The 13,175-nt window shown below is 54.4% G+C and overlaps 1 protein-coding gene and 1 long non-coding RNA gene across 3 annotated transcripts in view; one reads left to right on the top strand and one right to left on the bottom strand.

Moving 5' to 3' along the window:
• The window catches only part of Chst11 (carbohydrate sulfotransferase 11), a 151,625-nt gene extending 150,626 nt beyond the window's left edge, over window positions 1-999 (bottom strand). The window contains exon 1 of one of the 2 annotated variants that reach the window (XM_004844822.4): window positions 640-999. In XM_004844822.4, coding sequence (XP_004844879.1) covers window positions 640-742 — 103 coding nt within the window. In that variant the 5' untranslated portion in view covers window positions 743-999. Of the gene's footprint in view, window positions 1-624 lie in introns of both variants that reach the window. The other variant, XM_004844821.4, reaches the window with a different exon arrangement.
• A 442-nt stretch (window positions 1,000-1,441) lies between these two features.
• Window positions 1,442-12,752, top strand: LOC110349172 (uncharacterized). Its single transcript, XR_002394971.2, has 3 exons — window positions 1,442-5,228; window positions 8,169-8,340; window positions 12,182-12,752. It is a non-coding gene; the product is annotated as an uncharacterized LOC110349172 (long non-coding RNA).
• Window positions 12,753-13,175: the final 423 nt, after the last annotated feature.

Below are 13,175 nucleotides of genomic sequence, written 5' to 3'. Positions count from 1 at the left end.
CAGATGTAGGGCTCTGCCTACGCCACCCGGGATCGAGGCAAGGGGGGATCGCTCCCACGTGGCGGGTGGGGGGTGGGGGGCTTGGGTGCTCGGAGCCCAGGAAGCGGGGATGCGACCCGCCGGTCGGCCCGGGCCCGGGCTAAACTTTCCTCACACCCTGCCGGGGCCCGGGCGCAACCGGAGAGCTCCGCGTCCCAGCCCGGGGTCGGGGGGGGGGGGGTGACCAGCCGGGTCCCGGGAAACCAGCCGCAAGGTCACTGCGGGGCGGACCGGGGGCGCTGCCGAAGGCCGGGCCGCTCCCCACCTGCTCTGCGACACGTGGGCGCTCGGCCCGGTGTCCTCGGGGACGGCGCTTCCCACGGGGACGGAGGTACCCGCTCCCCTGCGCTCCCAGCCACCTCCACGGGCGAGGCATACAAAGGAAAGAGGAGGAGAGAAAACAGCACCGCGGCCGCTCGGGTCCCTGCGCAGCCCGGCGCGCCCCGTCCCCGTCCCGGCCGGGGACCCCGAGCCCCGGGCCGGGACTAGGCGGGGGCGGAGAGGCGAGGCTGGAGGAGGCCGAGGCAGGCGGAGCGCGCGCGAGGAGGAGCAAACATCCAAGGAAACCAGGCGAACGCCCCCTACCTGGGTGCAACATACTTTGGAAATAGAAGAGGACCAGGATGAAGGAGCCCAGGCAGGTGGCCAGCGCCATCCGGCAGATCCTGCTCGTCCGCATCGCCTCCAGCAGCGCCGGCTTCATGGCTTTGTCCCGGCCGCGCGGGGGCCCGGGGTCCGGAGCGCGCGAGGCGCAGCGGCGGGGACCCCACGCGCGGACGCAGCGGGCGCGGGGCGGCCGGGGACCTGCGGCGGCCCCGGGGCCCCGGGCGGGATGCGGGACCGGGCGGCGGCGGGGCGGGGACCGAGCGCGCCCGGTCCGTCCTCGGGCGCCGGCGGGCGGGCGGGTGCGAGGAGAGCGGAGCGGAGCGGCCGCCGCGCTGGCCCGGAGCTGCGCGCGGCCCTCGCGGTCGCGGCTGCACGCGCGCGCGCCTATATACCCCGGTCCGGGTTCCACCAACTGCGCCGCGGCCGAGGGGCGGGGCCGTGCGGCGTCGCCCCCCGCCGGTCCGGATTTGGTCGCGCCCGGCGGCTGCGGCGTCCGCGGGGTCCCAAAGCCTTCGACCCGGGCCGCCCGGGAAGGGAGCGCGTCAGCGTTTCCACCGAAGACCCGGGAGAGCACCCGGGCGCCGCCACCCACCGGCCTGGGCAGGGGAGCGGCGGGAGCGAGGGGGCTCTGGGGACCTCGACGAACTGAAAATCCCTGGGTGCCCTTTGGCGACCGTCAGAGCTGGGCGGTTTGGTTTTGCTTGGAAGCCACCGAGGCGGGGACCCCAGGGCCCAGGCGGGCAGAGGCTGGCAGCGCCCTCGCCGCCTCCAGGGCGCAGGCCCGGTGCCCTGTAGGCTCGGCTGCCCTGGCTGCAGGTGCCGGGCAGCCCGGGCCGGCTGGGCCGTCGGGGTGGCACCGCTTCCCTAGGTCGGGTTCCGGTCTCTGAGGTTGCTGGACGGTCCAGGAAGTGGAGGCCAGCCGGGTGTGGGAGACCTGAGCCCGGCCCAGTGCTGTGAAGACGCAGGAGTCTTTCTGCTCCCGTCCTGGAGCCCGTGAGCCACAGTGCGTCCTCCCCGTGCCTCTCACCAGGCGGGCACCTGAGAAACTCCTACTGCGTCGTGCCCGGGCCTTCCTCTCCCTGCTTTGCTGGCAGCCACGGCTCTCAGCCCCAGGCCCCAAGCGCCCCTCCCGAGCAGCCTCTGCCACCTCCGGTCCCCCAGTGTCCTCCTGCGGCTGCAGGCCAGGGAAAGTAACCAAGTCAGCACCCTGGCCTTGGCCAAGGGACACAGGACCATCAATTACAGCTCGACGTTAGCAGCCAGTCTGTAGCCCACTTGCAAATGAGTCTCAGCCAAAGGCAGCCAAGCTGAACCTGTTTTGGTAAAAGTCTCTCCAGCGATGTCCCTGAGGGAGGTTGGGGACAGGGCTGCACCCCACCCGTCCCTCCTGCACCCAGGCAGGGGCTCCTCGCAGGGCAGAGCTCCCAGGAAGCCCGGCCTGCGGTGCCAGCACTGCTCTAACCTGGTCGGGGGAGCAGGGAGGGAAAGGATTGCACCCAGGCCTCCCAGGGCAATCACACGCCACAGGACCCGAGAAAGGGCGGAAGCTGAATTCCTTGTGGGTCGGGAGGGTCAAGTTGGGTCACACGGACGCTGGCCAGGCCTGGCCTCCGTGGGTTCCCGCAGTGCAGAACAGATCAGCCCCACACAAGGGGGCGCAGAGCTCCCACCGCGGATCAACCGCCTCTGCCGGAGTCCTCTGGTTTCTCACCGGAAGTTGCCTCCTCCCTCCTCTGTAGGTGACACCGGGTCAGGCCCCTCTTGGGCCACGCTCTCCTGTCGCTCTCTGAGGCCCGGCCTGGTGACGGCACGTGGTAGTGGCCAATGATAAGAAAGAGTCTGCATACTGGGTGTATGGGATAAGGTTCGCCTCTCGGCCCTCGCCACATTGTACACAGATCCATACGAGGAAAGCCACCGCTTTCTTTCCGTTCCTAGCCTAAGGAAACTGTGTGACCCCTTTCCTGGCGCTACCTAATAAATACTGACGAGATACGGAGAACGTTAATGGATGAGACTGAGCAGGAAGGAGAGATTTTATCTTTCCAAATGTTGAAGAGAGTAAGAAGACTGCCTCTAAAACCAGGCTTTTTATCTTCCCAGTGTGCAGTCAGGATGGGCAAAGTGATGCTGCAGTAACAAACAGGCCCTGACGTCAGCAACTTCAAGCCAGGATTTATGTGTCCGTCCAATACATGTCTCTGTGGGCTGGCAGAGGAGCTGTCTGCCCCCTGCCTCCAGTATTGAGGACTGAACCCCAAGTCTTCACACTGAGCTACCTCTCCAGCACCACTACCCCCCTTTGGGACAGGTTCTCATTAAATTTCATTGCCCAGACAGACTGGGCTCAGACTTGAGACCCTCCTGCCTCAGCCTCCCAGAGTGCTGGGATCACAGGTGGGCACCACCACACCCAGCTGTGGCTGCTCTTTGTTCCTTTCGCAGGTGAGGCCAAGGGGCCACCATCAGAGCGACACTGGTCACAACACTGGCAGAAAGGGGGACCCTGGAGGGCTTGCCCAAACAATTAGTGATCCAGCTCAACAAGGGCGCAAGGTTTCCCAACTCCTTTTGCCCCTTTAGGGCTCTGAGCCCACAGTAGCATTGAGGAACCCAGCTCAATCACTTTGCTCCCCAGACTCAAGAACATGCCCATGAAACCTCAGCCTGCCCAGCTCCAGACCTGGCATGGGCCAGAAACACATAAGCAAGAGAAAGCCACATATGTCGATGGTCTTAGAAAATGCACGGAGAGGGCCGGGGATTTAGCTCAGTGGTTCTGCTGCCTGTCTCGAAAGTGCAAGAACCGGAGTTCAATCCCCGGTACCAAAAAAAAATAAGAAAAAGAAAATGCACGGAGAGGGAGAAATGTTCCCGGACGAGCTGTGCCGTGTCAGGCCCAGGCTGGCCACACTGAGCCGTCTTGTTAGGACTGTGGTGCTGGCAGCCCCTCTGTGCTCCTGGCGGCAGAGAGCAGCCCAGGCACCTAGTAGACAGAGAGCCCTTTGGCACCCCAAGAGCAGGGGCTGAGGCCTCTGCCAAGCCAGAGCCTCCAGGGCACCTGGAGCACAACGCCCCTCAGACAGCATGGCACAAGTGGTGTTTGCGGAGCTGGAGTGGAAACCGTTTGCCTGCAGCGTGAGGCAACCTCGGGTGCAAATCCCTCTGGGGAGGTAAACCACAAACTGACAGGAGGACACAGTGTCTGCCGGAGAGGAGAGAGGGAGGGAGGGAGGAGAGAAACACCCACTGTTGTCTGCTCGTTGTCTTTTTTTAATGTAATTTTTCAATCTTGTGCGCATTCCCCTCCCTGCCTGTTGGTTATGCAGCTAAGTGGGCAGCCTCCGGTGCAGGTACTCCCTGGTGGCCCCTGGTCAGCTGCTACACTCCTACCCAGCCCTGGGCCCCTCTCCCGCCGGGCCACACACCACATGCTTCCCGATGGGGGCCACTGTCGTCTTCTTCTTACAGAGGAGGAAACAGGCAGAGAACAGTGGCATCTGCACCTCCTGGCCTGTCCTATCCGCTGCCCACCCGCACACCTCCCACACTCGAGGACCATGAGGCTGTGGCAGCCCCCCAGCACTTGTGGCATGTGCTCCTTCTCACCCTGCCACCCCCTCAACTCCACCTCCCCAGGATCCCTCACCCCTTGCTGCTCCTGGGGATGACTTCAGTTTTCTGGAGCACACCTGACATTCATGGCAGGATGGATGGGAGGGTGGGAGAGACAGGGTCTCACTGTGGAGCCCAGGCTGGCCCCTTACTCTCTCTCAGCCATCCTCCTGCCTCAGCCTCCTGAGTGCTGGGCTTGCAGGCTCGGCCGGCCCTTGGCAGGGTGACTCACTGCTGTTCATCTCCTGTGTTCTCCTGTTTCCTCTTCTCCCTCCCTCTGCCCTCCAGGTCTTGTCCTACCAGCCCGGGGAGTCCAGGAAAGGCTTTCTTGGGGAAACAGGTGCAGCTCTGGAAGAGCTCATGCCAGGTAGAGAAGGGAACCTGGGGCTTGTGACAGTGGGTAGTGTCCCCCGCCCTCCACCTGGGATGCAGACGCTCGGTGCAGGTGAGGCTGGGTCTAGGACAGTGGCCCTAGTGCCACAGAGGTGCGTGTTGTGCTAGCGTGCCACAGAGGGGGAGGGGCCACACCCTGGGGTGACCAGTGTGGCTAGTGGGGCACAAGAGGAGGACAACATAAGACTCACCGCGATCCCACGTGATTCCGTGCAGAAGGTGCTGGAGCCAGAAGCATGTCTCGAAAGAGAGGCTAAGATTCGGTTTTGTTTTTCTGATGCTTTTTCTCCCAACAGATCCATTTGCCCCAAGTATAAAGTGGGCTGAGTTTCACGTCAGACACAGACACGTACAAGCCTCCATCGCCACTACCAAGGCATGAGCACCTCCGCCACCCGGAAAGCCCTCCTGCCTCACAGTCACGCCCCATCCCTGACCCTGCCCAGCAACCAGGATCACTTTGCCAGGGTTTCTTCCCTTTTCTGGAAGTTTATTCAGTAGGATCTTACCGTGCAAAGCCTGCCAGGTCTGGCTTCTCAGAGGCAGTGAAATTATTCTGAGGCCCCTTCGTTTTGGTGAGATGTTAATATTTTATTTCTTTTTATGGCTGAGCAGTACTGTGTATTTACTTCTGGGTGGTAGGTGTCAGTAAGCACATTATACACAAGTACCCATCCTCATGTGGATGGCACGGGACACATGTTATCCTCACCCACAGCTGACAAACAGCCTCATAAAGATCAAGAGACTCAAGCTGGTCGTGGGGGCGCACACCTGTGATCCCAGCACTCGGGAGGCTGAGACAGGAGGGTCACAGCAAATTCAGTGCCACCCTGGGCTACTTAGTGATTCGAGACCAGCCTGGATTGCACGGTGAGACCCTGTCTCAAATGATCAAAAATTTAAAAAGACCCAGGCACTCGTTCACATTCACACAGCTGGGCAGGGTTTGAAGCAAGGGCCTTGTTCTGGGCCTCTCAGCAGGATCAGCCCCTCAGCAGTGGGGGGCAGAGGGCCGAGAAGGTCTGAGTGGGGAGGGCCAGCAAGCAGGGGTTCCAGGTGGGCGTCACCCTTTGGCGCCCCTAGATTTGCTGACTTTCAGAGAGCCCTTCCTTCCTGCACGCGAGCGCCCCCAGCAGCCACCAGGAACCAGAATCCCTGGTGGTGATGAGCAAACAATCTCCACCTTTGTCTTTCGTTGCCAAGGGCACGGTGAGCAGCCAGGCCCAGCAGTTGTTTATGACCCGACCCTCTTTCTAGATGAAAAGACCCTCTGTGTGCCCCGACCCCAAGCAGGAGACAGGCAGGAAGTAGAGGAGTCACCCAAGCACTCAGTAGCACCTGGTGTCGCGGGGGGAACCCGAGGGGGTATTTGCTAGATGTGGACCCTAAAATGTAAAGCCATGCACGTCACAGGAAAGTGAGCAAAGTGAAACTGCAAATAAAAATGTGGTGAAAACACTCCTTGGGAAAGGAGCGAAGGACAAAGAGTCTGACTTCTTCACTGTGGGTAAAAAGAGCTGCTGAGAACACCTAGGACGACCCCACTAAGCCTCAATTGGCAAATGGGCAAAAGATGCAAACAGGAATTTTCACAAAAAGAGAGGTGACCAGATAATAAAACACAGGGTCACATTCCAGTTCAGGGGCTAGGGAGGCAGACCAAACAGTGAGACACCTCTTTCTCTCTCTTTCTTTTTTCTTTGAGACAGAGTCTCACTATGTATGTAGTACATGCTCCCCTTGAACCCACTACATAGCCCAGGCTGCTCTCAAAATCACAGAGATTCTCCTGGCTCAGCCTCCCAAGTGCTGGGATGACAGGCATGCGCCACCTCACCGATAGTCTGGCACCAATTTAAGTCAATCAAAGTAGCCAAGACTTTCGTTAAATAATGCATTGCCTTTGGTGCCGAGAAGGATGGAATGGGAAGGGGATGCTTGTGCCGTGCTGGGAGAAGCAACCAAAATGAGCCCTTTGGAGAACACTTTGGAAGGTGTCTTACTCACTGTCTTCATCACTGAGACAAAATACCTGACACCCAGAGCTTAAAGGGGCAGACCTTTACCTTGCCTCACAGTTTGTGGAGGTTTCAGTCCACAGTCGGCTGGCTCCCTGGCAGGTGGCCTGGCTCGGGGCCCGGCTGAGGAGAGCTGCTCACGGCGTGGGGGACGGGAAGCAGAGAGAGGGATCAAGGGAGGAGCCAGGGAGGGAGACAGACCCTTCTGGGCCACACCCACAGGGACTCCCCTCCGGCCAGACCCTGCCTCCTGTCGGTAATCCAGTCACCCTCTGAAAGCTTTGGGGGCATCTGGCTCTCAGGCATAACAAGGCCTCTCCCCAGCAGGGGCTGAGGCTCCGCTGTGGTTTTGGGGACATTGGGCTTTGGACACAGGCAGACCAGAATTTGCCATTGCTGAGTCCATCACCTAACATCTTTAAGTCTCTGTTTCCTCCAGTGTATAAAGGAAATAACGGGGCTGGGGATTTAGCTCAGCGGCACTGTGCCTGCCTCATAAGTGCAAGGTCCTGAGTTCAATCCCTGGTACGGGGCGGAGGGGGGGGTAATAAAGGGGGAGAAATAGGGATGATCCCTATTTCCGGAAGTGCCAGGAGACCTGCACAAATCTAAGTCAGACCAGTCAGAGGCACCCACTGCAGACGCTAAATCAGAAGCGAGACTGTTCAGAAGCAGGGACCACAAAGGCCCATTTGAATGGTGGCAGCAACCAAATCCAGCACCCAGAAGCAGTGGTCGTGTCTGGGATTTGCCTCCTGCGGGCCCTGCTTCCGGCGGATGTCTGAGCTGAAACCCAGCCCTGCTGGCATTTCCCTAGGCTGCCCATCATCAACAAAGCCCTTTTCTGCCTACTTATATTTTCTCTTGCTTGCACCTAAGACCTTGGCCACTCAGAGCACAGTGCAGGTGGAGAGGCAGACCCTGCAGACCAGGTAGAGACCCTGTGGCCACGTTGCCAATATCTAAGGGCCTTGTGCTGATTTCTTCCCCTTTGATGGCTCCTTCCTACCAGGCAGTAAACAACAATGGAGGATGCCCATGGTCAGCCCAGGTGGAGGGACATTCTGCCGCTCTTGTCTTGGGTTTCCTTGGCATGTCCAGGTCTGACGGGGGTTGAGCTGAGAACTGGGCAGGAGTCAGGAGCCCCATGCTCAGGCCTGAGGCCCCTCTATCGAGCTGTGCAACTCGTACAGACAGAGTAGTGTTCCCTAAATTCGTACACCATCCTGACCCTCAATGTAACCATTGGAGATTGCGTCTTTAAGGTGGTGATAAGGTTACTAAGGTCCTGAAGGTGGGGTCCTAATCAACGAGGATGAGTGTTTCTCTGAGAAGAGGAGGACCAGGACTCTCTCTCTCTCTCTCTCTCTCTCTCTCTCCCCCTCTCTCTCTCTCCCCCTCTCCCTCTCTCTCTCTCTCTCTCTCTCTCTCTCTCTCTCTCTCTCTCTCTCTCTCTCTCTCTCTATCTCTCTCCCTCTCCCTCTGAACACACAGAGAGAGGCCACGGGAGGACACAGCAAGAAGAAAGCTAACTACAAGTCTCACCAGAAACTGATCCTGCCAGCAACTCCGTCTCTACAGCTGTGGGAAAATGAATGCTGTTTAAGCTGCGCAGTTGGTGGTATTTTGCTCCAGCAGCCCAAGCAGGCTAACGCTGTGACTTTGGGTAAGTGACTTTGTAGAGGATATCTGTCACACTGTGAGCTCCCTAGCATCTTGCAGCATCCTACATGCTAGTCCTTTCCATGCTCCTAGCATCCCTTGTAGCCAAGATGCAGCATGTGACCTAGGCCCTGCCAATCAGACACCCACGCTGTGTGGCGAGGCCGTTCCCAGAATGGTATGGCTCTCAGTGGGGAGAGTCTTCCCTTGGTTCTTCTGGCTGCTGGTGGCCTCAGGCATTCCTTGGTTTATGGCGCAGGAGTCTATTCTCCGCCTCAGTCTTCATGTGGCTTTCTCTGGTTGTGTCCTTTTCTGGCACGTTTTGTATCTGGACTTTTGTGTTGGATTTGGGGGCCACTCAGATAATCCACCATCACCTCATCTCAGGATCCATAACCCATTCACAACTGTAAAGACACTTTTTGCAAAGATCCCATTCACAAGCTCCAAGGGTTAGGACCTGAGTGTGTATTTCAGAGGACACCATCCAACCCTTGACAGACTGAAATGGTGATGTCTTTCTCGGGCAGCCCCTAGGACTCCTATTTCCTGTTAATAGTCAAGTACCTCTTCTCCCACCTCCCAGGATTTCTGAGCTACCTAACAGCCTCAAAAACACTCATGCTCTCTCTCCTTAAGTTGTTGGTGGAGTGGTTGCCTTTAACAAAGAACTCACTCTGATACTTGTCCTTCCAAGTCTCACTTCCCAACCAGAAGTGGGAGCACTGGAAAGTAAACTTTAAGATCTCTTCTTGTTCTGACTCTGGGTGACTCAACAATTGTCACCCAAGTTTGGTGACTGGAGAGGTGACAGATCAGGGCCGCCAACATTGGGAGCTCGGATGGAGAGCCTTCTCAGTGTGGTCTCCATGGGGGGCAAGGAATGTCCCCTGCCTCTCAAAGTGATATTTCTCAAAAAGGATTTTTAAAAAAGAGCAAGTTGGGCCTGGGATTTGTTTAGCTCAGAGGTACTGCACCTGGCTCACAAGCACAAGGTCCCAAGTTCAATCCCCAGCACCCAAAAAGAAGAGCAAGTTGAATAATGGATACTGATAAACAGCAGTACCCTTGGAAAGTAAATCTTATTTTGTGAAGTCAGATTTTTAATATTCAAGATGTTACATAATCTCTTCATGATAATGATTAACCTCTGCTCTGAAAATGAAATGAAGGCTCTGATCAGCAAAGGGAGAGCAGCAGACACACTTCACACTGCAGGTTGGGAATTTCTGGAGCCACAGAGACAGGAGGGACAGGGCTCCTGGGAGACCAGCGTGCTTTGGAGAGCTCCCGGCCCTGCCCTGCCAACCTGGGGCCGTCGGAAGCCACTTGCTCCCTTTCACTAGGTCCCAGTGGATGAGATGAAGCCCCAAAAAGCAACATGGTGATAGACAGGGTGAGTTAGGAACTGCTGAGGAGAAGGAACGGGGTAGGGACTCTCAGCGGGAATGTTCCATGGGATGGAGAGGGAAAGGCACATTTTCTCCCTGGTCTTAAGTAAGGTCAGTGCCGTTTCGATAAGGACTGCCTTCTCTTGAGCAGAACCAGATTATAATCGATGGTGCTGAACTTCAGTGAAATCAGTTGTTAAATGATCACATGTAGCGGATACCTGACCAAGTAACTATATTAGTCAGGAATGTGGGGCTTCAGATTGCAAACTCCAAATGCCTTGAACAAAAAAAGTTCTTTCCCACCTCCTGTAATTGGCATTTTCAGTGGGCACAGCTGACTGATTTCAGCCTTTAAGATGCGCATTAAGGACAATGTCTCTCATATATATATGTACATTTTAGGTATACAATACATTTACATTTATCATTGGGTGCTTGTACCTGTACATGATGTATCTTGGTTCTTCTTTTTTCCCCCATTACCTGTGAGCCCCTCATCCCTCCACCCTTCCCTATTTACACAGAGTGTTTCCATTTTTTTTTCTCATAATTTTTACTTTCCCTTCTTCCCTTTCCCCTTCCCCTCCCGCCACCCCTACCCCTTTGGACCTTTTCCTATTTCAAATTATCAATTATTCATTTTAATCATTTTCATCCTTATTTACACTTTCAGTTTCTCACACTAGAGAAACTATTCGGTATTTACACATGTGTGTCCTATTTATTTCACTTGAGTATGGCCTCAATATGCATCCATTTAGCTATAAATGTCTCTAGTTTCTCATTCTTTATGGCTGAGTAGTACTCTATTTTATAAAAAAAACCACATCTTCTTTATCCAGTTTCCAGTTGATGGGGACTTGGGCTGTTTCCAAGCTTTAGCTATTACAAACTGTGCTGCTATAAACATGGGTGCACATATATCACTGTGGTATGATTCTTTGGGGAAGATACCCAGTAGGGGAATAGCTGGGTCAAGTGGGACCTCTAAGCCTAGTTCTCTGAGGTATCTCCATACGGATTTCCACAGTGGTTGCACCAGTCTGCACTCCCACCAACAATGGAGAAGGGTTCCTTTCTCCCCACACCCCCACCAGCATTTGTTATTGGTTGATTTCTTGATAGCAGCCATTCTTTCTGGGGTGAGGTGGAATCTCAGCATTGTTTTCATCTGCATCTCTCAAATGACCAGTGATGTTGAACAATTTTTCATATATTTATTTGCTGTTTTTTACTTCTTTGTCTGAGAAATGTCTGTTCATTTCAGATGCCCATTTTTGAATTGGGTCTTTGAATTTGAGGGGGTCTGATTTTTTTTCAGTTCTTTATATATTCTCGATAGTAGACCTTTGTATGAGGTACAGCTGCTAAATATTTCTTCCCACATTGTAGGTTGTCTCTTAGCTCTCTTGGTGGTTTCTCTTGCAGTCCAGAAGCTTTTTAATAAGATGAGATCCCAGTTGTTGATTCTTTGTGCTAGTTCCCGTGCTACTGAAGATTTGTTCATAAAGTCTTTTCCTATGCCAATGTCTTCAAGAGTTCTACCTAACTTATCTTCCAGTAAGTTTAGTGTTTCTGTCTTCATATTTAGATCTTTAATCCACTTCAATCTTAGATTAGTGCATGGTGATAGGTATGGGTCTAGTTTTAATCTCTGGCAGGTGGAAATCCAGTTTTTCCAACACCATTTATTAAATAGGTTATCTTTCCTCCAATGAGGGTGGTTGGCTCCTTTGTCAAAGATGAGGTGGCTGATTATGTCTCTTTATAGCCCTTTGCTCTGCTTTCCTTTGTGTCCTCTCCATTCTTGGGTGGCTGCCACCTGCCCCAGGCCTCCCTTCTTCAGCTCAGTGTCCATTGTGGAAAGACTTTGCCTCCTTCTTGACAGCCCCAGAAAGAGGCTACTGCTGCATTCTGACTGGCCTTGCTGTGATCACTTGCCTAAACTTAATCTGTCACTGTCACCAGAGAATGTGGCATCCTCACTGGGTAGTCCTGGATAACATGCTCTATCCTGGAGCCAGAAGGGAGGTCAGCCCCAACCCCATCATGAGAACCAAGACTAGGGGCAGAACAAACCTGAGGGGCCAAGATAAGAAACCCTTATTCTGCAGTCCACCAGAGAGACTGTTACGGTTTAAATCTAAAATGTTCCTCAAAAGTCATGTTCAGGGCCGGGGATTTAGCTCAGTGGTTTCGCCACCTGCTGAGCAAGCACAAGGACCTGAGTTCGATCCTCAGTACCAAAAAAAAGAGTCATGTTCAGAGGTGGGGCCTGGCTGGAGGGGCGGGTCACTGGGTGCATGACCTGGAACAGTACATTTTTTTTTCTTTTTTTTTGGTACCGGGGATCAAACTTGGGACCTTGTGCTTGCAAGGCAGGCAACAAACCACTGAACTAAATCCCCGGCCTCTCTCTCTCTACCCCCCCCCCAACATGTTCCCATGCAGGGAGTGTAAGACCGGGGGCCTTACCAAACGCTCTGAGAAGCTGACTGCAGCGAAGAACACCCGGGAAGGAACACACTGGACAAGTTGGAAAGCAAAACAGACCTTTACTAGTCTGGCCAGATGGCACTCCCAAAACAAAGTAGCTTAGAGAGGCAACTGGCTCAGAGTCCAAGGCTGTTCTTATAGGGGGTTGCAGGGGAAGTTAGTAAGCAGAACTTACAGAAAAGAGAAAAAAATGTTGATGGTCAAAAGATGTTTGCAGATTGTCTTATAGATAGCTGTGTCTGGAACATCAATTTTGGACAAACAAGGAGATGGGTAATTCACTTAGGAACCCTATGTTTGTTACAGATTTTATCTAATGTCCCAGAACTAACAAGCACATTTTAACCATTAACTCACAATCAGTCACTATGTTGGGGCTGGGGGAGCCTTATGATTACAGAGTTATGTGGTCCCACAGGAGCATGGTGTGCCCTTCCACTGAGCTTCTTCTGCCTTGGAGCCAGCCAACCATGGACTAAAACCACTGGAAACCATGAGCCAAATAAACCTCTCCTCTTTTATCTTCTGGGTGTTGGGTATTTTGTCTGAGTGATGGGAAAGCTGTCCAATACAGAAAACTGATACCAGGAGTAGGGGTCATTTCTGTGACTATACCTGACCATATGGTTTAGAAAAATTTTTGGAGCCAGCTTCCAGGAAGAGTTTGGAAAGCTTTGGAGATCCTGGCTAGAGAAGCCCTGTAATGCTGGTTATTTTGGTTAGAGGTCAGAAGACCAGGGCTGATAGGAATACGGACAGTAAAGGCCAAGCTCAGGAGGTTTCAGTTGGGAACAGGGACTCCATTGGCTGTTGGACGACTACAGGGCATGTGTGTTATACTCTGGAAGGAAATTTGTCTACATTTTGCTCATACTCAGAGACTTTACAGGAGACTGAGATTAAAGATGGTAAACTAATTAATCTGAAGAAGGAAATCTCAAAGCAGCCC

The sequence above is a fragment of the Heterocephalus glaber genome, unplaced genomic scaffold, assembly GCF_053883595.1.
Source record: "Heterocephalus glaber isolate CG9 unplaced genomic scaffold, H.glaber_assembly_v1.0 deba00001572, whole genome shotgun sequence".
Classification (NCBI taxonomy): Eukaryota; Metazoa; Chordata; class Mammalia; order Rodentia; family Bathyergidae; genus Heterocephalus; species Heterocephalus glaber.
This window is presented reverse-complemented; position numbering and strand designations above follow the sequence as displayed.